Genomic DNA, 24,075 nt, shown 5'->3' with positions numbered 1-24,075 from the left:
AAACAAACATAGCAGTACCCAAGATTAATAATGTCATATAGAGAGCTTGGGAAAGCAAACAGAGCAGTACCCAAGATTAATAATGTCACAGAGAGAGCACGAGAAAACAAACATAGCAGTACCCAAGATTAATAATGTCATATAGAGAGCTTGGGAAAGCAAACAGAGCAGTACCCAAGATTAATAATGTCACAGAGAGAGCACGAGAAAACAAACATAGCAGTACCCAAGATTAATAATGTCATATAGAGAGCTTGGGAAAGCAAACATAGCAGCACCCAAGATTAATAATGTCACAGAGAGAGCACGAGAAAACAAACATAGCAGCACCCAAGATTAATAATGTCATATAGAGAGCTTGGGAAAGCAAACATAAAGCACCCTGGAAAATTGAGGGTTAATAATGAGAACCTTGAAAGCAAAATCAATTTTATGCTAATTATACACCATCAATAGTGCCCTTTTATAAGGAATACTGTTTTCTAATCACATCCCTTTTCAAGGCAAGCAACGTAGAGGAGATTAGAAAATATACGGAAATACTTTACTGCTTAGAATCAATCATTTAAAAGACTGGGATCACCTTAAAATTTACATATTGTATTCTGGTGCATACTGAAGATAAGACAAGATTGGAAATGGTACGGATACGGATACTATAGAAACTGAGGGAGAGCTAGGTGTATAAAAGTTAAAAGTGGAACCAACATTGTAAAAAACCTACATTACCTGGGAATACAAAGTGAAGTGGAAAGGAATAGCGGACTTATATAACAAAGACTGCAAAGATACATCCAAATAAAATGTAATGCACAGTAATTTTAGCTGCAGTTTTAGGGCAAGCTAAGAAAACATGTGAATTGTAAAAACAGATGTGAGTAAGAAGGAAAACATTTTCCATTCAGAAACAGTGGGGGCTGATGGCAGAACAAGCAAACAACCAATATTATTAAGGAAAGGATGCTGCCAGTAGGCCTACAGCTCTTTAGTAACTGTGAAGGCAAAACCAACAAAGGAAAATGAGAAACCTAGAGAACTAAAGGCAGCCTGATTGATAGCTGTCCAAGATGGCACCCAAGCCAATACAGAAGTCCAGTGTTGACAAATGGCACACCCGTAAGGAAAGATCCAGGGTAACTTTGCAGTTATCTTGTGATGTTTTTAGGGCTCAATGTCCCCGCGGCCCGGTCCTTGACCAAGCCTCCTCGTTGCTGGACTGGTCAACCAGGCTGTTGGACGCGGCTGCTCGCAGCCTGATGTATAAGTCACAGCCTGGTTGATCAGGTATCCTTTGGAGGTGTTTATCAAGTTCTCTCTTGAACACTGTGAGGGGTTGGCCAGTTATGCCCCTTATATGTAGTGGAAGTGTGTTGAACAGTCTCGGGCCTCTGATGTTCCCCAGGCCTCTGATGAGGGTAGGTGACATAAGCACAGTCATGAAGCATAATTAAAAACTATCAAAGCATTATGATCCCCAGCAGCAGTAATGGTTCAAGAAAATCTAGTACCACCTAGCAAAAGAACAAGAAACATGGAAACATAGCTATAGACAACAGGAAGAAGAGTTAAAGGGCAGAATGCTGAGGTTTCAGTTGACATAAGCAGTCAGGCACATTACACTACAACATTGATCATTTGTCTTGTTTCCAATGAGTGACCATTTTCCTTCAAGCACAGGTACAGTACTGTACTTGTTTTGTTGTAGCTATGCATTCTGGTGGCTTTTTATCATTTTGTGGTCGATTTCTTATACCCTACTTCCCGTGCCTTATTGCGAGCCAAATTCTGGTTCCTGCTCCTAGTAGGCGATGGATGAATTTAAATGGTCTGGTGTTTTGCTCTACCGTTACCTTTCAGTTACCTTTTGTAGGTTCTGAGGAGCAATATCCCCATGGCCTGGTCTCTGACCAGGTCTCCTGGTTGGTGGTACTATATATGCTCAGGAAGTCACTGAAAAGTTCATCCCTGAAAGCATATCGGTGAATTAGAAAAGGTACAGACTTGCTGCTAAATAGCTCCCAGACTTGCAACACAAGAGCTGTTAGGAGAGGCTGAATGCATTAAGGAACTCAAAAGTAAGAGACAAGATAAAGAAATGCTATAATAACAACATGCAAAATTGTGACAAGTATTGATGAAGTTGATAAAAGAAATTTTGTAAACCCACATTAAGAACAAGAGGCCAAAGTTTCAACCAAACAAAATAAATGGACCCCACAAAAAATTTTAAAAATTATCTTTTGAGAAAAGAGTTGAAACACATAAAATAAATTAATGAGAGGATAATAAATGTCAAAATAATGACAAGTTTTAATATGTCTTACAACATTGATTAGAGGGTAGACAATTCACCATAAATGTAGCTCACATCTTGTAAATACACAACCCATCCTCCTGTTTTGGTAGTATTTATAGTAATGATGAGGACCATAGTATATATATTGACATACGGTGAAACCTCGAGTGACGAGTGACTCCAGTTACGAGCATTTCGAGTAACGAGCGAGTCACTCGCAGAAAATTTGTCTCGACTGAGGAGTTTTTGCTCAATTAACGAGCAAACCACATGGTGCTTCCTAGCGTTCCCGCTGGTTCTCGGACACCTCCAACGACAGTGTTGTGGTTGTTTCGCAAGACGAACATTTCACATGACGAGCTCGGTGCAGGAACGGATTAAATTCGTTAATCGACGCGCCACCATACAACAAAATTTGAACTATTGAGTTGGACAAACTGGAAAACTATTTTTTACTTGTGTTGCTTTGACAAATTAAACTAACCTATTCTAACCTCCCTAGGCCTAGTACACAATATCTGAGGCCTAATATATTACATATGTGTGCTATACTGCACTAGGCCTAGGAATATTTAAGTTAGTGTTTTAGCTTCATTTATTTTAAAAGAATTCCTTACTATTCAGTATATTGTACTACTATCTAAAAGCTAAGAACGTACGAATTCTGACTACAGTATTGACGATCGTCACAATAGATACTATCTAAACAGGAGGATGGGTTGAAATACACCTGGGTATTATACACATACATACCAACACATTTTCTCAAATTGACACTCTCTAAAACAATCAAGTGTTTTGTCTGTCCAGACCCACCCACCTACATACACAATACTCTTATGAACAAATTGACAACATTTGTACATGCCACACTTGTTCATACTATCCATCAACATCCCATGTGTACACTATCCAACAATGCTGTTTGTGCACACTATCCACCAACACCACTTGTGCACACTATCCACCAACACCACTTGTGCACACTATCCACCAACACCACTTGTGCACACTATCCACCAACACCACTTGTGCACACTATCCATCAACACCACTTGTGCACACTATACATCAACACCACTTCTGTACACTATCCATCACCACCACTTGTGCACACTATCCATCAACACCACTTGTGCACACTATCCACCAACACCACTTGTGCACACTATCCATCAACACCACTTGTGCACACTATCCACCAACACCACTTGTGCACACTATCCACCAACACCACTTGTGCACACTATCCATCAACACCACTTGTGCACACTATCCAGCAACACCACTTGTGCACACTATCCACCAACACCACTTGTGCACACTATCCAGCAACACCACTTGTGCACACTATCCACCAACACCACTTGTGCACACTATCCATCAACACCACTTGTGCACACTCTACATCAACACCACTTCTGTACACTATCCATCACCACCACTTGTGCACACTATCCATCAACACCACTTGTGCACACTATCCATCAACACCACTTGTGCACACTATCCATCACCACCACTTGTGCACACTATCCATCAACACCACTTGTGCACACTATCCATCAACACAACTTGTGCACACTATCCATCAACACAACTTCTGCACACTATCCATCAACACAACTTGTGCACACTATCCACCAACACCACTTGTGCACACTATCCACCAACACCACTTGTGCACACTATCCACCAACACCACTTCTGCACACTATCCATCAACACAACTTGTGTACACTATCCATCAACACAACTTGTGCACACTATCCATCAACACCTCTTGTGCACACTATCCATCAACACCACTTGTGCACACTATCCATCAACACCACTTGTGCACACTATCCATCAACACCACTTGTGCACACTATCCATCAATGCCACTTGTGCACACTATCCATCAACACCACTTGTGCACACTATACATCAACTCCACTTGTGCACACTATCCATCAACACCACTTGTGTACACTATCCATCAACACAACTTGTGCACACTATCCATCAACACCACTTGTGCACACTATCCATCAACACCACTTGTGCACAGTATCCATCAACACCACTTGTGCACACTATCAATACCACTTGTGCACACTATCCATCAACATCACTTGTGCACACTATCCATCAACACCACTTGTGCACACTATCCATCAATGCCACTTGTGCACACTATCCATCAATGCCACTTGTGCACACTATCCATCAACACCACTTGTGCACACTATCCATCAACACCACTTGTGCACACTATCCATCAACACCACTTGTGCACACTATCCATCAACACCACTTGTGCACACTATCCATCAACACCACTTGTGCACACTATCCATCAACACCACTTGTGCACACTATCCATCAACACCACTTGTGCACACTATCCATCAACACCACTTGTGCACACTATCCATCAATGCCACTTGTGCACACTATCCATCAACACCACTTGTGCACACTATACATCAACTCCACTTGTGCACACTATCCATCAACACCACTTGTGTACACTATCCATCAACACAACTTGTGCACACTATCCATCAACACCACTTGTGCACACTATCCATCAACACCACTTGTGCACACTATCCATCAACACCACTTGTGCACACTATCCATCAACACCACTTGTGCACACTATCCATCAACACCACTTGTGCACACTATACATCAACTCCACTTGTGCACACTATCCAGCAACACCACTTATGTACACTATCCATCAACACAACTTGTGCACACTATCCATCAACACCACTTGTGCACACTATCCATCAACACCACTTGTGCACACTATCCATCAACACCACTTGTGCACACTATCAACACCACTTGTGCACACTATCAATACCACTTGTGCACACTATCCATCAACATCACTTGTGCACACTATCAACACCACTTGTGCACACTATCAATACCACTTGTGCACACTATCCATCAACATCACTTGTGCACACTATCCATCAACACCACTTGTGCACACTATCCATCAACACCAATTGTGCACACTATCCATCAACACCAATTGTGCACACTATCCATCAACACCACTTGTGTACACTATCCATCAACACCACGTGTGCACACTATCCATCAATGCCACTTGTGCACACTATCCATCAATACCACTTGTGCACACTATCCACCAACACCACTTGTGCACACTATCCATCAACACCAATTGTGCACACTATCCACTAACACCACTTGTGCACAACTTGTGCACATTATCCATCAACACTGCTTGTGCACACTACCCATACACATCCCTTATGCACTCTAGCCATGCACACCCCTTGTGCACACTACCTATGCAGACAACCCCACCAAATGCACTGTATTAACAATTATATGGGTCTTACGTTAGGCTTATAATTAACAACTGTAACTGGCCGAGTCTTAAAAATTCATTGCTGTATTTGATGTTGTGAAATGTGCTTTTACAACTTTGAATGTTGTATGAAATAGTATTTGATATTATTGCAGGATGCCCGTGCCCCCGGCCATGCTGCGTGGTGGGCGGGGAGGGGGTCGAGGGGGCGGTCGCAGTGACTATGGTAAGTGGTGGAACTATTACAACTATTACTGGGGTCCAAGACCACAAAAGAACACAGGATACAACTATTACTGGAATAACTACAGTTGGTACTATTGATTACTCATCAATATGGGACCAGAACATCAAGTACTGTAATTATAATTTTCAAATAATGGTGCTGAGAGTTGTATATATGACTGTCCCAGTGATAATGCTGTGCTTGTTTATATTGCCATTTTGAATTACAAGCCTAATGATCTCACTCCTTTTTGGGAGTGGCATTACTCCTGTTTATAGCCACTGTTGACAAGCTCTACTTAAGAACTTTATTTTTTGGACAAAGTGATAGACTAGACATTAAGGTACAGGGACAGGCCCCTGTATTAATGGAATAGGCAAATTGAGCTTAATATTGCTCTTAAATATTTAACTGTATATGCATGGATTGGCTTGTTTTGTTTGTAATTTTTTCTTATGTTATATTGGCAATACTTGCTAAAAGTAGTTATGTATGAAATTTTATGTTAACTAAATTTGAAGACTTCCCTGTATCATAATATATGAAAAAATAAACTAGTTGTCATGGAATTGACTTGCTCTTCTTCCCTTCAACTTCCTGGCCCCAATTGCTTTTCAGAGGTACCTGGTAGTGGTCCTTTGAAGATGCAGTTTGTGCAGTTGTCTCTTGATACTCTGGCTTATTCGTTGCATTCTTTAGTTACAAGTATCATGTGTACAGACACTTGTCCTGTAAATCACCAAAACAGATCATTTTTTATTGATTAGTTCTTCCCGGCATGCCCTCTTTAGTATATATATAAAGTATATTTGATGTTAGTAAGAAATTCAATTTTACTGTTATTAGCTATCAACAACATTTGGTATTATTTCTAGATTATGATTACGACTATTATGGTTATGGCGATTATCAAGGTGGCTACAGTGACCCGTATTACGACGACTATTACCGTTATGAAGATTACTATTACGATTACTCCCCGTATCCTATGGGGCGTGGTCGCACCAAATCAGTGCCGGTGGGTCCCAGTGTCCATTCTCAGTTACTGTAGTATTGAAGTGTCATACATGGCGTGGCCTCACACTCCATACCAGTGCCTGGATGTTGAGGCTTGTCTAGTGGGTCAGAATTCATCTCCAGAGTCGTCTTTCTTGTGGCTGCATGACAATTTCTTTTATGGCCTATGAAAAGTTGAGAGCATGATTCTTTATTCTTGACCTTGCCTTACTAAGTGATAATCTTGAAATTTTACATACTAGTAGGTTTCAGAGCAGATTCTATGTTAAATACCTCCATGAATTTCCTTATTTAGCAGTGTTATTGATAGAGTGAAAAGAGAAAACAAATTAGAAAAAGAAAAGAACAGAGGAGCAAAATCTATGCACTATACTACTGACTTAGACAGTGGACTACACTATGCAAATAGTTTCTATGATTTTTGTCCAAGCACACTCAAATCTTCCCTAACTGGCAAAAGTGGATGGCTCTTGATCTATTGTGTTACAAGAGTCTGTGCACTGAGTCTTAGGTGGTTAGAAAGGTAGAAAGGTTTGTTACAAGCATTTGGGAGCTGTGGAAGTGTGAGGCCACGTTTTGTTGGGTCCCATGCCTGAGCCAGCATTACAGCAGCTCGGGGCTATGGTGGCTAAAACATGGCCGGGAAGAAGATTAACGATTCTCATGATAATGTATGATAATAGAGTTTACAATAGCACTACAGACTTCAGTAGCTCAGCAAGAATCACTACTTGGTACCATGCCCCGTGCCGTACCATTCCTGGTGCTAACTTGTCCCCAGTTATTTCTAGAACCCCGTTATGCACCACATCTCTGGCTCAGGGATGGTGACTCGTACTTTGCTTTAGTATTTATAGAGCCTTTTCAAGCTTACTGCATACTTGCTGTCATAATGCTTACCTCATTATCGAAGTCACAGTTTTATCTTGAACATTACTGCATTGTTGAGGGAGGTTGACCACTGATTGTGGGTTGCCTTGTGCTTTCAGGCTGGCCGTGGGTATGGTATGGCGAACCGTGGCCGCGGCGCTGTCCCTTCCCCCCGTGGGGGGCGGGGTATGGTGCCCCGAGGGGGGGCCATGGGGGGGCGTATGACTCGGCCGCCGCGCGCGGGGCAGGGGTTCAGAGGGTCCGCCAGGGGGGCAAATCTAGCAGGTGAGTCTTGAGCCGTCACTCCCTTGTATCTTGTGCCTACACCACCAACACTAAAAGATCATGTTTCATAGTGTGCCATCACTTGATGAGAAATAGGCCAGGGGAAAGCCTGTGATGCATATAATTCTTCCATTGTAGAGATCAGTCAGATAAGTGAGATGAAGCTTGATCCATTACAGGTAAAAGAAAGTTGGATGGCGGGCACCAGAACGAGGGGGACTCAAAGAGACGGTTCCAGAACACCGGTGCTAGCTGGGGGAACCAGCCTATCCCACAGCAGCCGCTGAGCTCATACAGTGGGGCCAACGGCAGCAAGTACGGCGGGGCAGGCGGGGACCAGCAATGGTACCACGACAGCTATCCACAATCGTGGAGCTGAGGTGTAAGCGGGTGGGCCGCCAGCGCCAGGTGTAGAGGGTGGGGCGGGGGCATGGCGGGGCTCAACTCTACCAAGTACAGTATGTTGGTCTGTCCAGGAAAGCCTGTTATCAGGCTGAGAAGGACATTCCTGCCATTTGTATGTATGGGAGAAGTATCGGTGCTAGCATCAGATACAGGGCCCATGGATGATGGCCGCCCCACCAGTGCTGCGTCAGTGGGGCCTGGAGAGGGCCGGCTGCCAATTCCCGGTTGTACCTTTGTCTGGCCGGGGTGAGGGGCCGCAGTCCACCCCACCAGTGAGACATGTACCTGAAAAACATCTCCACCATACCCAAACCCACCAGGTCAGTTGGGTAATAAAACATAACTAAATCTAGTAGGAGGAAGTCTCACAAGAGTGCTGCTCTAAATTTAATCACTGTTAACCACTAGGATGAATAAAAGCCAAACTGTATTCATAAAATTTCAATCCAAGTGGTTTTAATGAGCAGGCTGTTTTATTCCCGCTTACTTTGTGTTTCACATGCAATCTTCTTGTCTTTCAATAAAATCTAAAAGAATAGATCCCATTACAAACCTCTAATATGTCCAGCAGTTTGCCCCCCTAGTTCTGGAGACTAATCAATTCAGTGGAAATGGTTAGTGGAAAAATAGCTGCCCAAATTCCTGTATTAGAATTGATGTCAGTGCTACAACAGCAGTACCATTTCCTATTATTCAGGTGTGTCATCAATAAAGATTTTGCCTTCCTCTTCTTCATGAAGTATGATACAAGGTCATTCATAAAAGGGGAAATTGCCAATGGAATTTTCTTGTTTATTAGCATTCATAAGCAAATTACCAAAATTATAGCAGCATCAGAACCTCCATCCTGTTTGCCCCATATTACACTGTTTATACATATTTTTTTCCCCAAAAGGCGGTCCTGCATGCATATTTCAGTGACCACACTATTTTCTTTTGATATCCCTAAATGCTGTGTCCACTGAATAACTCTTGAACCTTGCTACTTGATTTGTAGTTCTTAGTTGGCATTAAGCAGATGCTCAGTGCAAGATTGATTCAATGCTCGTGAACATATTGGAATGTTGTCAGAAACCAATTCAATGGAACCCAATAATTTAAGATTTAACCCATATAGGTATTGCAGTATTTGTGAATTCAAGCATGATTTTTATGGATTTTCTTATGTACTAATTAGAAAGATCCATATCCAGTGATTGTAGACTGATTGAGGTGATTGCTATAGACTGATTGGTCTGAAATTAAATTTGTTTGGATCTGTACACATCTGGATGCAAATGCTACTCATGTGATCTGTGGAAGGGTGACCAGTGTATGAGACACATTGCCAGTCACAGGGAAAGATTTGGTGTGTTTGGATGACAAAGCAGTTATCTTTGGTGGAGATTGGACCAACTGGCTGTGACTAATTTGCGAAGACTTGAAATGTAGAGTTTATTGTGTGTGTTATCTAGGGGCTGTCAAATGGAGAATGCCTGGAATCTGAAATTGATTTTTCAGTTTTCCAGATTCTCAGTCCTTTGGGACAGATTGTGGTTCCTGATAATGAATTGTTGTATTCATAGTTATAAGAATTTCTTGTGATAAGTAAACCAGAGCTAGTTAATAGATGCTCATTTTTTTTAAGTATCATTGTATGGTAATTGGACAGCACTCTTACATAAGTTGTGCAAAAGCTATTTTTTTTTTTATATAGAATTCATTTAAGTCATATATTTAAAAAAAATGTTATTACATAATTTAAATTTATTATTATAAGTTTGTTCAGGCAAAAAATATGTATTTCTAAACAGGTATCAATTATTCTCATTTAATTGGCTAATTGCAGTAAGGCATTTTTATTATATAATGCTGTGCCTCCGTCAGTACAGATGAAAATAGGTTACAGTAGATTTTAATTGGATCCTCAAGTTTCTAGACTTGTGATGACCTTGGACCAGACTAAATATACTACATACTGAGAATTGGCACTTTAATGAGTTCAATTTTACTCATATATGTCTTGTTAAAAAAAAAAAAGTTGAAGGTGATTTAGTGGAAATTAGATGTATTTTTAGCTAATGCCAGATGTGTAAATTGAGTTTGCCAGTTGTGGTGTCAGCTACATGTATGGGGAAAAAAAATAATAACCAAAAAAAAAAAACTTGAAGAAAAGATACATTAGCTTTTGGTGTGACTTTGAGGCTTGCAGCATCACTCCACTACATCTGTCGTGACCATGAGGAAGGTGGGATGGTGTTTATTGCATGCTAAAAAGATCACATTATCCACTCTTACATACTCAACATATCTGGGGCATTAGACATTGTTTTATGTGTTTTCCTGCTTAGTGAGTGGGTAATGTTGACAATAAATTTTTGTAATAGTGACAAAGAAATTATATAAAAAAAAATCAAATTTTCAATAATGAGGAAAAATGTTACATTTACCTAACTCTTGTAGCTATGGACAACACACTGTGCTTCATTTTAATTGATTATTATATTTTCTAAAGTGTATATGTAGTAAAAAAAATTTATATATTCAAAAGTGTATAGTAAATATTCATGAACATAGTGATATATTCTAAAGAATATAGGCAAATTTTTCTCCAATATAGTGTTGTAGTGCTCTGGGACATCATAAGATATTGAAAGTGCATGCCATGTTTTACTGAGAAATATGAGACATTAGCTATTTCTAATGAATAATTTTTAATATACCATCAATCAATGGTAGTAGGTTTGCAGTGTGTATTATGGTAATGGCTGGAAATGGTCTTTAGCAAATGAGTGCTTGTGACCATTGGAGTCATTGACAATGCATTATCTGCAGTAGTATTTTAATTCTCAGACAAAGACTTGCCTCTTCAATACGTTTTGTTCAGCCAGTTTTGATATGGCATACCTTAAGTATGGACACTTGACTTTGGTAGGACATTTTACCTTTATTTTATCTACCGTACCGTCGATCACACAACGTCCACAAAGATTTGTTAAAGAGTTTGTCAGGAGATATTGGTGATGTATGCCTGTACTGTACACTGTAAGGTTAGTATGTTCAAGAGGTGGTTGCCTTAGCCAAGAGGACTGAAGGGAGGTTGTACCACAAGCTGGATCTTGGGAGTCCGAGACTCAACTGTACCCAGTGATTGAATGGAAGTAAAGGAGATTTCCATTGGTTTATGTTTTTTGTTTTCACCCTTTCAAAAAAAAAATCTACAAGTTATACAACAGATGGTAAGGTAGAAATTAAATTTATTTTATTAAGTTTCCAGAATGATGTTTTGGCATAATTTGTAAGTATGTAAATTCTCTTCAGTTTTTTTAAGGTTGTTAAAACCTTTTTTTTTTTTCCTCATAATTATGTGTGGTCATTAGAGCCTCGAGTTATATTTAAATAAATTATTTACTGTTTGAATGAAACTTCATTCAGTATTCCCACATGAAGTGGGAAGAGTTATTACTAAAAGGTATTTATGTCATGTGAAAGTATCACATTTTTGCTCTGCACTGCATTATTTAAATATGGAATTTGATACTTTGTTATGTTATTGAGTAAATCATTTTAATCTTGAAGGACATTTAACAAGTATCAACACTGAAATTGTACAGTAATATTCTATGCCTTGCCCCCTCATACATAACAACAAAATTCTTATCATATTGTTTATTACCATTCAGAAAGAATAAATGTCATATTAATTCTCTATGTGCTTTGATTGGCTGTGGAGAAGTCATAAGGTTGGCCACTTTTGGTAGCTGGAGGACTTGCTTGCTGCTCAGCCAGCACAATAATAAGTGGCGCACCCACCTCCCAATTTCTCTTTCAATTTTATTTTCTTATTTCATGCTTATATTTTTTAAATAGTCAAATGATATATTGTATTGTCACTAGTGATTATAATGTTTCATATAATGTGCAATGTGCATACAAATACACCTTATGTGTGTCTCATTATGCACACAACCTATATTTTGTCCTATCAATATTTACATGAGCATAAGTCTTACAGTTGCACATAGGACACATTTTACATGCAAATATGTACATGGACAACACCAATTTGTTGTTTTTAAAGGGTTTGGAGAGTGATAATCAGAGGTACAGTCAAGTTACAAAGTGCAATGGCATTACATTCTTGTTGCACCATGTGTCAGCAACATGCATTTCTGTTCCCAGTGCTAATTGTCTTGCATAAAAAGCATTGCTTTGCACTGCAACAGGTGGTAGGTAGTCAATGTAGTATCATGACAATTCTCCTTTCCAAAGACTGTCAGGTAGATATCGTGTATTATGCATGGTACTAGGCCTACTTGTGCTGGTTGTGCTGGACCTTGCTTGCACCACAAACACTTAATAGATCAAGCACCAAGATCACAATTATACATTTTCATCAGAATCATATATTGTAGTATCAAATATGCTCCAATTGGTTGTGAAATTGTCTGCAGCATTCCACAGCTTTGTGTCAAGGTGTTGCCACACCACCTCACTTCCTCAGGCTGATTTCTCTTACTGGAATTGAAGATCGTTCTCTCTTCTGATGTACATTATTCAGGATTCCAAAATTTATAAAACCCACAATAATATTATTTTCATCAAATTTAGTATCTATTGGTGTAATATTGGTTCCACTTGAAAATACATTTCTCTCCACCACAATTGATATATAACTTACAAAATTATCATCAATAGCACCTACAATCAGTACAGATTGCAATATTAATATTTTTCATACAATTTAGTAGCCTGTGAAAGCAAATTATTTTAATAAACAAAAAACCAACATTGAATGTAATGAAACGCCATTTTCTGGGTGAGCCTCGGAGGCTCCCTAAAGCTATCTGAACTGATAATGTGCTATATTAGTTTGAGGTCATCAGTCACAGGAGTCCTTTTGCCTACCAGGGACCACGGGCCGGAACATGGGCCTACTCAGAGAGGCGCAGGGAGCAATGGCCCATGACCACTTTACATTAAAAGTATGTCATAATTGCCATCGACCGGGGAGGGCACCCAGAAAGAAACAAAACAGACCACAATCTGGTGAAATTTGCAACCTATGTCCAAAAAGTGCAAAAGAACTCCCCCTGAAAGAAAACAAACACGCAACATTTCATCCAACTTGCACTCCTACGTGTTATTGCTCCCCCCCACCCCCCCACCCCCCCCACCCTAAAGCGGAGATGGGGAGCTGGTAGCCCACCACCATAATTCTTGAATGATGAAGACCGCAAACCAGAGGGAGGGTGTCAGGGCTCACCCAGAAAATGGCATTTCATTACATTCAACGCTGGTTTTCTGTGGGGAGCTCTGTTGGCTTCCTGAAGCTAACTACCTACAGATAAGTAAAAACAGGGACTTGGCCAGGAAACGACATTACCGCACGTCTCAAGGCAAAGTAGAGACTGGCGGCCGCAACAGGATCCCCAATGCAACATAAGGCCGTAGAGGGCCTGGGATGTTCACGAGATACCTGGCGGCTAGGACCCTAGTCGACCTCCAAAACCCCCCCACACCCGAATATCAACCCGAGACATATTACAAAAGACAGCTGCAAGAGCAGTATATTTCCTCACATCATGAGTACGAGGGTAGACTGCAAGCTGGCTAGACTTAATTACACTGCAGATAGCCTGAAACACATAAGCCCTGGAACAGGGAACCAGGGGAAACTGGATCCACCCAGAGCACATCCACCATCACCGAATCAGTGGGCTGCAGGTAGCAATGTAAAGCCACCACCAGACACAGCACATGATGCAGCCCTGGCCTAACCAACCAAGCCTCCACAACCAATGGACCCTTCCAGAACCCAGTTGTCTCATTCTTCGCCAAAAAATAAGGAGAAGGCTGCAAACGAACAAAACAACCTCCTGGACCAAACAAACAGAACCCCTGGCGCCGGAGAAGAGCATGAAGCTCCCCAACCCGAACCCCAGAGGCCAAAGCTAACAAAGAAGGCATTCCCAAAGCAATCCTGTATCTTTGGGTCCACAACAAACTGAGGAAAAGAAAGAAAGGAAAGAACCTGGTTCAAAGACCAAGACAGCTCAGGCGGCACATTAGCAGGCCGGAGGTGAAAAAAACACGAGAGAGCTTCTGGAACGGAGCAGAAGTGACATCCATCTCCGAACACAAGCTGCAGCGGCTCCACCAATACCGCACGATAAGAAGCAACATTATTTGGCATAAGATGCCGTTCCAGGAAAAGCCAAGAGAGAAAGAACAAGACAACCTGAACCGACACATACAAAACCATACGAAGGGAAAAGAAATGGCAGAAAGACCGCCAAGAAACATCATATTGTTGCTGAGAGGAAGACCTCAGGTGGGACACCATCAAAGAAGCCACCTGATCACCATACAAATGGCAATACATCAGTGTCAGAAAACCCAGGCGCAAAGAGTGGAAGAGTAAGTCGAACCAGTGAGGTACCTTACCGGCTCGATCTGCTGAAAGAGGCAGAGCCGAAGAAAAACTCCCAGGTTTGGACACCGAACAAGCAGCGCCTAAAACCAAGACTGGGCCGGCCACCATGGGGCCAGGAGAATCATCCTCCCATGATGGGATTCCAGCTGAGCCAGAACCCGGAGCAAGAGCTGGACTAGTGAAAGTATACAGGAACCCCCACCGCAACCTGTCCTGCCAAAAAGCGCCCACAGCAAGGGCCTCGCAGTTGGGGAAATACACCACATACAATGGCAGACGCCAAGACCATGCCGACGCAAAGAGGTGTAGCTCTGAACGCCTGTACGTCCAACAAAGCCAAGGGAAGGAGGCGGAGTCAACCGTCCACTTTGTGGAAAGAGGAATGAAGCCCAACAAGCCGTCTGCCAGGACGTTCGACGCTCCCTGAATGTGAACAGCATGGAGAGCTACCTGAGGTGACCAGCCCCAAAGAGCCATGGACCAAAGGGACATCCCCCGGATGTCCCTTTGAACCATGAGCAAGCATTCCGAATGGAGCCGGATCACCAAGCCCCAAGGAAGCCATATCCATCACAGCGTCTGTCACACCGCCACAAACTCCCGCACCGTTATGTGAGCCCGACGTAAGAACAGCCCCTAACGTCTCTGGCTGGACTGGTAAGCACTGGTCACAAAGCCCCAACCGAGAGATGAGGCATCTGTGAAAACATCAAGCGAGGGAAGAGAAAGGTGCCATGGCACTGAACCCTGAAAAATCACAAAGAGGAAGACTGTGACTCAGCATCTGGCTTAGCCACTGGGAGGTGCTGCTAATTATATCCAACAACACCACTGTGAGCAAAATTGATCACGCATATTTTGTCATAAAACCAAAATAAGCTAGCATGGTGACGCAAACAGCATCAATAACTTAAAATTTGTAAAAATTCCATTTATAGTCTGAATACTATGGGGCTTGTTTTAAAATGAGCGCCAACTTCTTCCCATTCTCAATATATCCCACATGGCATTTTGACCCACCGTGTGGGTGCCCACCCACGCTGTTCTCGTGACCTCGCTCGTGACAGCCGAGCCCTTCCCTCAAGTCGAAAAGTTCCCCATTCTGGTAATTTTATCTTGGGTATTTGTTGTTACTGGCTTTATAAACACTGCAAATTGATTTCCAGATAGATACTGATCAGAGGCTTAGGGCTCGTGCAGGAATAGCCCTGCAAAAAAAACAAAAAACAGAGCCAATCCATGATGTAAGAATTGAAAGAAACACGTATGAGGTAAACTTTATTGAGTGTTCGCCTAAAGTATTGAAATGTGATACTTATATGTTTTTATATGCACATATCCTTTTACAGCATTCTATTGCGAACAATTTCATAGCAAATTGAACGACGTAGCACGAAAATTGAGGTGAGAAAGCTGAAAAGAGAATAAACATTGGAGTGGTGAGCTTTCAGCAATGTTTGGGCTACCTTGCAGTATGCGGCGGATGTAAAGTACGGTGGTATCTTTGTTTTTTAATTTAATTCATTCCCAAAGACAGTTAAAAAACCAAAACAAATTTTCCCATAAGAAATGATGTGAATTGAATTAATCCGTTCCACACCTAAAAAACATTAACTTAAAAATACATAATTATATAAGAGCCTGACTGTGATAAAAGACTAGTGTTCAGATATCAGTGAACACAATGCTGTTCAAGATGTTCACAGCACTAGCCACAGCACACTGACATTGTTTGGTCCCACTAAGAATCTTGAAATGACTTCTTATGTTTCTTTACAAAATAAACTTGTGGAAAATCATTTATTTACAGGATTTAGTGACCAGGATTCTGATAATATCAGCATTGTGCTGAGAATTAGCAATGTGCATAGTATGGTGGGAGGAGGAATCTTGGTAATTACCTAAGTGTAATTACCTAAGTGTAGTTACAGGATGAGAGCTACGCTCGTGGTGTCCCGTCTTCCCAGCACTCTTTGTCACACAGTAGAACGCTTTGAAACTACTGACAGTCTTGGCCTCTACCACCTTCTCACCTAACTTGTTCCAACTGTCTACCACTCTGTTTGCGAAAGTGAATTTTCTTTTATTTCTTCGGCATCTGTGTTTAGCTAGTTTAAATCTATGACCTCTTGTTCTTGAAGTTCCAGGTCTCAGGAAATCTTCCCTATCGATTGTATCAATTCCTGTTACTATTTTGCATGTAGTGATCATATCACCTCTTTTTCTTCTGTCTTCTAGTTTTGGCATATTTAATGCCTCTAACCTCTCCTCGTAGCTCTTGCCCTTCGGTTCTGGGAGCCATTTAATAGCGTGTCTTTGCACCTTTTCCAGTTTGTTGATGTTCTTCTTAAGATATGGGCACCACACAACCGCTGCATATTCTAGCTTTGGCCTAACAAAAGTCATGAACAATTTCTTTAGTATATCGCCATCCATGTATTTAAAAGCAATTCTGAAGTTAGAAAGTGTGGCATAGGCTCCTCGCGCAATAGTCTTTATGTGGTCCTCAGGTGATAGTTTTCTATCTAGAACCACCCCTAGATCTCTTTCTTTATCGGAATTCTTTAAAGATTTCTCACATAATATATAGGTTGTGTGGGGTCTATGTTCTCCTATTCCACATTCCATAACATGGCATTTATTAACATTAAATTCCATTTGCCAAGTGATGCTCCATATACTTATTTTGTCCAGGTCATCTTGAAGGGCATGACAGTCATCTAAGTTTCTTATCCTTCCTATTATCTTAGCATCATCAGCAAACATGTTCATATAATTCTGTATACCAACTGGTAGATCATTTATGTAGACAATAAACATCACTGGTGCAAGAGCTGAACCCAGTGGTACTCCACTTGTGACACTTCTCCAGTCCGATACATTGCCTCTGATCACTGCCCTCATTTTTCTATCAGTCAGAAAATTTTTCATCCATGTTAGAAGCTTACCTGTCACCCCTCCAATATTTTCCAGTTACCAGAACAACCTCTTATGTGGAACTCTGTCGAAAGCCTTTTTTAGGTCCAGATAGATGCAGTCAACCCAACCATCTCTTTCCTGTAATATCTCTGTTGCTCGGTCATAGAAACTGAGTAAATTCGATACACAGGATCTTCCAGATCGAAAACCATACTGTCTGTCTGATATTATATCATTTCTCTCCAGGTCTTCTACCCATTTAGTTTTAATTATTTTTTCCAATATTTTGACTATTACACTTGTCAATGATACAGGTCTATAATTAAGGGGGTCTTCCCTGCTTCCACTTTTGTAGATTGGAACTATGTTAGCCTTTATCCACACATCAGCTACAACTCCTGTAAACAGGGATGCGTGAAAAATCAGTTGAAGTGGAATGCTGAGCTCAGGTGCACATTCTCTCAGAACCCATGGTGAAATTCCATCTGGACCAACTGCTTTGTTGGTGATGGAGGGAGAGAGGTGGCATCATCAGCTGACTGTGTAGCAGCTGCTGTTATTGTCTAGACTCACCATACCAGCTTAGTGGTTCGTTATGGTGAACACAAATGTAGATACTTATATATAACGTATGTGTATATAGTGTAATAACAGCACAAACAGTATGCTGGGAGGAGACATTTTGGTGAGTGAGGTGCAGTCATCTGCTGGCTGGAGTGTGACTTGTCATGTAGTGTATGGTGGCCACTATGCTGTTTGGACACCATACCAGCTTAGTTGTATAGTTATGGTGAACAAAACATGTAGATACTGTAATTATACATAATGTGATTATATATACTGCATAATAACAGTTCAAACAGTATGGTGGGAGGAGGAATGTTGGTGAGGGAGGTGGCGGCCACTGTTATTGTTTGGACTCACCACACCAGGTTAGTGGTTCGTTATGGTGAACATAAATGTAGATACTTATATATAACTTGTGCATGTAGTGCAATAACAGGACAAACAGTACACTGGGAGGAGCTATTTTGGTGAGTGAGGCGCTGTCATCTGCTAGCTGCTGTATGACTTGTCATGTAGTGTATGGTGGCCATTATGATGTTTGGACTCCATATCAGTTCAGTTGTACAGTTATGATGAATGAAGCATGTAGATACTTTTATATAATGTGTGTATATTGTGTAATAACAGCAAAAAAGCATGGTGGGAGGTGGAATGTTGGTGAGAGAGATAGCATCATCAGCTGGTGTGGTGGTGGCCACTATGCTGTTTCAATGCACAATACTAGCTTTGTGGTTCGTTATGGTGTACAAAACATGTAGATAGAATGGTACAATAGCTTACGAATTTAATCCGTTCCCAGAGATGGTTCGTAAACCGAAACGAATTTTCCCATGAGAAAAAATGTAAATTAAATTAATCCGTTCCTCACTCATAAAAATATTAACTTCAAAGTAAATTTTATACCTAATTCGCCCAAATCTTTAGCACTAAAGTATGTACAAGTTATAGGTTACCTTTATTGATGACTCTAGTTGGCGTATGGAAGACAGTGAAAAAGGGGGCTGGGGGATGAGAGGTGTTAGTGTTTGGAAGGGGAGTCTTTTTCCGTTATAACATCAGGCAGTGATGATTTCTCTGGGGATATTCTTTCTCCTACGTTTTTCCTGCATACCACTAGGACCTGGTTGTGGCTCACTGCTTGTTTTTCTCTCTAAAAACCTTTCCATAGAGACTTGTTTTTCCCGACATTTTAACACTTGTCTGTAGTGAGACATCACACTGTCTCACTATGAATGATCTCGTGTTTTCCTCAATGGTCATCCTCACATGTATTTTCTTACTTAATTTTTTTACTAAAAAATACTGTGTTACAGTTGTTATTTACCTTACTGTTGGAGTTATGTCCATCTTGATTTCTCAAGGAGTTGTGAATGCTGTACAGTAAATACATACTGTACTGTACTGTATTATGCCATTAGCACTGTATTAATATTTGTATTGTATTGTTGTATATGTATTGTTCTGCTGTACGTTGAATACTACAATACAGTTTATGAAAACTATTTTACACTAAAATTACTGTACTGCAACCTTAATTTTAACACTTTAACACTATGTACTTAAATTTAACACTTGTCCTAACATACATACTTATGTATGTCCTAACATACTATGTCCTAACATAGTATGTCCTAACATACTAACATAACATACATACTTGTCCTAACCATCACTTCACACATGATGTTCTTAGATGTTTGCATCAGCTTTGCCGGTGCTCGCTGCTGCTGTGTTTGCTTCAGCTGCTTCTGACCTGGTGCTGGCTGCTATTGTACTGGTGCTGGGTACGGCTGTGCTTGTGTTGGGTACGGCTGTGCTCATGCTGGGTACAGCTGTGCACGTGGTGGGTATGGCTGTGCTCATGCTGGGTACGGCTGTGTTTGTGCTGGGTATGGCTGTGCTTGTGCTGGATATATGCTGTGCTCGTGCTGGGTACAGCTGTGCTTGTGCTGGGTACGCTATGCTGGTTGATTTTCTGCTACTAGTTCTTGCAAAATATTGACTCATTTTCGGCACTAATAAGGCACTATTAGCAAGCCCCTGAGACTTCTTGTTGTATAACATTACAGGGATACCTCAGTTTACTAATTTAATCCATTGTGGAGACGGTTCGTAAACCGAAGCGAATTTCCCCGTAAGAAATAATGGGAAACGAATTAATCCGTTCCAGCCTCCCCAAAAAAATGAACTTCAAAGTATATTTTATACCTAATTCATCCAAATCTTTACCACAAAAGTATGTACAAGTTATTACTTACCTTTACTGATAACTCCTGTTGGCGAATGGAAGATGGTGAGGAGGCGGGTGTTACTGTTTGGAAGGGGTGTCCCCTATTAAAACATCAGGCAGTGAGGACTTTTCTGGGGTGCACACTCTGGTACGTTTTGCCTGCATACCACTAGGACCTGCTTGTGGCTCACTGCTTGATTTTCTCACTAGAAAACGTTCCATTGAAGATTGTTTTTCCCTTTTTTGCAACACTTGTGTGTAGTGTGGCATCACATTGTCATTGAAAAGGTTAATGCAACGGCCTACTACAGCTTTCTCTGGGTGAGTCGTTTCAACAAAAGTTTACATTTCTTCCCACAGCCTACACCACTTCCAAATTGTTGAGGAAGGGACATTCTCTATTGCCTCCTCCTCTCCTTAAGAAATATCCTCAGCTGCCTCTTGTTGCTGCTCCTTTTGTAGGGTTTGGAGTTCTTCGGTGGTCAGTTCTTCGCTGTGTTCCTCCTCCAACTCCTCCACATCAACACTATCCAACTCCAAGCCCATTTTCCGGCCCAGAGTAACAATTTCCTCAACAGTAGGAACTTCATTTGCAAGCTCAAACCCCTCAAAGTCTAGTTCTGTAACACAGTCAGACCGCAATTATCTCCCACCAGAGATCAGGGTTCTTTGAGTCACTTCTTGCCAGGATTTGTCAACGAATTTTAAAGCACTACAAATGTTAAAATGTTTTTTCCAGACCTCTTTGAGGGTGAGGTTTGTAGCATCAGTCACTTCAAAACATTTCCGGAAACATTTGTGCCCTTTCATAAAGTTTCATAAAATTCACAATGATTTTCTGGTCTATAGGCTGAATTAGAGGAGTGGTGTTAGGAGGAAGGAACTTTATTGTGACAAAATTAAATTTGTCCAACAATGCATCATCCAAGCCTGGAGGATGAGCAGGAGCATTGTCGAGGAAAAGCAGGACCTTGAGTGGCAAACTTTTCTCCTGCAGATATTTTTGTATGGAAGGGCACACCATCTCATTCACCCACTCTGTAAAAATTAGCCTAGTCACCCATGCCTTATTATTAGCCCTCCACATCACACACATTTGGCTTTTCTGCACATTATATGTTTTGAAAACCCTTGGATTTTTAGAATGATACATAAGCAAGGGGTTCAATTTTCAAATCGCCACTCGCATTTCCACACAGCACAAGAGTAAATCTACCTATCATAGGCTTGTGTTCGGGCAATGACTTCTCCTGGGAAATGTATGTCCTCTTAGGCAATCTTTTTCAGAATGTCCTGTCTCGCTACAATTAAACACTTGTTGCGGTAGGTATCCCTCATTCTCTACAAAATCTTTAAATTCTTCAATAAAACTTTCAGCCGCTGGTTTGTCTGAGCTGGCAGCCTTTCCCATGCCTCACAACACTATGAATATCACTTACTTTTCTAAATTTTTCAAACCATTCCCTGCTTGCCTTAAAGTCTTTCGTATCTGCACTCGTTACAGGGATTTTCTTTACAAGGTCTTCATGCAATACCTTGGCTTTCTCACAAATAATGGCCTCTGAAATGTTATCACCTGCTAACTCATTGTTGCGTATCCAAATTAATAACAACTTTTCAACATCCTCAAGTATTTGTGTTCTTTGTTTCGTGATTGTTGATATGCCTTTTACCATCTTAGCACTCAAAATGTCCTTTTTCTTGGCAAGTACAGTGCACATTGTTGACATGGATTTGTTGTACTGCCTAGCTAGTTCAACAACACAAGTACCATTTTCATATTTACGAATGCTCTGTTGTTTTTCCTCTATGGTCATTCTTACATGTGATTTCTTGTCTTGAACCTTACCACTGGATTTCTTGAGACCCATGGCGAGATATATAATAATAACATTTATATTTAAATAGCCAAAAATCTGAAGAAAAAAACTGTAAATCCTTGCAAAGAATTCAGGTGGGATAGTCACTAGATGGGAGGCACTGGTAAACTGAGGCGCGATCGCCGTGTCATCACGCGCTAGGTCGGCCATACGCATATCAACAAACTCGTTTCCCGAGGTAAAATTCGTAACCCGATTCAATTTTTCCTGAAGAAATCGCACTCGTAACCCGAAAAATTTGTAAAGTGGGGCATTCGTAAACAGAGGTACCACTGTACAGTTGTAGTCAAAAAATGGTAAATTCCACTATTATTCTTCCACCGGCGGACAAACACATCACTCGCAGACAAAGCTAATGGCAATGAATACTACTGTATGAATGCAGACCAGGTCTATACATCCTACAGTAGGCTGTTGTTTAAGCCAAATCCAGTAACATAAATTTCTCTCGAATACTAGATTTACATCAAATTATATATTTTTGGGTTATATATTTAGTTTAGCAACATTATTACGATAATAAGAGCTATAAAAAATACTTATTTTAGAACAGATTTATTCATTTTATTATTTTGAAGCCGTTGGTCACTGAACTGTAGCGACAAAATCAAACGAAACGCATGGTGCTGTGTGCACACGGATTAGACCCGTCCACTTGCGCTGGAGTTCTTGTGCCAATAACATCAATAATTTCTCAAATAGCAGATGTCTATCATATTATAGTATAGTTTTGGTTTTATTTAGTTTAGTTTAATTAGGATTATAAAGAGCTATTAAAATACTGGTTTTTAGAAATGTTTCATTAATCTGAAACTTTCAAAGTCATGGGTCACTGAACTATGATGACACAGACGAAAGTGAGCGAAACCTCACTGTAAAGTGAGGTTTACAGTACAAAATTCCCTTATCTGTCCACCCTCACTCATCTTGGTTCATTACAGAAAATGTATATAAGGATTTCAACACATTAGCCAGCTATTCACGCTTCAGCCTTTAAATTAATTTACAAAGATACATGTGCCACAAATCGGTGAGCGAAAATCATGGAAACACAGTCGTTTACTTGTGTGGACCATTCTGGCTGGTGTTTGGTTTGTATGGTTCACTTGTTGTGTGGTCCACTTGTGTGATCCAATTTGTTATATGAAAGAATTATTAATTGTAACCTGTGATAGAATGGGAAAGTTTTCCACCAGTCTGTGAACTCTGTCCCAACATTGGAAGCTTGTGGACCACTTGGGTGTAATCCAACTTGTCATATGAAGGAATTATTAATTTTAACCTGTGATAGAATGGGAAAGTTTTTCCACCAGTCTGTAAACTCTGTCCCAACATCGTAAGCAAAACCGCACATCCCCCGCTTCACCAAACCCTTGTTCGTTGAAATGGGTAGGTAAATCCGGCTTGAAAAGTGTGCGACCTAGCCGGAGCTGCGGTGAATCAGGATGCGTTGAATCAAGATTGTATTGTACTTATATATAATGTGTGTATGTAGTGTAATAACAAAAATATTTTTATATTCTTTTATAAACATAATAATTAAATCACTAATATGCACATCATACTTTTGAGTATAGCAATGGTTCATGCATTTTATTATATAAATATATCACACTACACAC

At 40.7% G+C, this 24,075-nt stretch overlaps 1 protein-coding gene across 18 annotated transcripts in view; it reads left to right on the top strand.

Annotated features, from left to right (window-relative positions):
- LOC123773598 (heterogeneous nuclear ribonucleoprotein Q) overlaps window positions 1–11,604 on the top strand; it is a 236,569-nt gene extending 224,965 nt beyond the window's left edge. For 12 of the 18 annotated variants that reach the window (XM_069312317.1, XM_069312323.1, XM_069312316.1 and 9 more), the window contains 4 exons: window positions 5,795–5,865; window positions 6,741–6,883; window positions 7,872–8,037; window positions 8,217–11,604. In XM_069312317.1, the coding sequence (XP_069168418.1) occupies window positions 5,795–5,865; window positions 6,741–6,883; window positions 7,872–8,037; window positions 8,217–8,416 (580 nt within the window). In that variant the 3' untranslated portion in view covers window positions 8,417–11,604. Of the gene's footprint in view, window positions 1–5,794; window positions 5,866–6,740; window positions 6,884–7,871; window positions 8,038–8,201 lie in introns of all 18 variants that reach the window. The other 6 variants (XM_069312330.1, XM_069312327.1, XM_069312328.1 and 3 more) reach the window with 3 other exon arrangements.
- Window positions 11,605–24,075: the final 12,471 nt, after the last annotated feature.

This window comes from Procambarus clarkii, chromosome 72, assembly GCF_040958095.1.
Source record: "Procambarus clarkii isolate CNS0578487 chromosome 72, FALCON_Pclarkii_2.0, whole genome shotgun sequence".
In the NCBI taxonomy this organism is placed as follows: domain Eukaryota; kingdom Metazoa; phylum Arthropoda; class Malacostraca; order Decapoda; family Cambaridae; genus Procambarus; species Procambarus clarkii.
The sequence above is the reverse complement of the archived record's forward strand: the minus strand, read 5'-3'. Positions and strand labels throughout refer to the sequence as shown.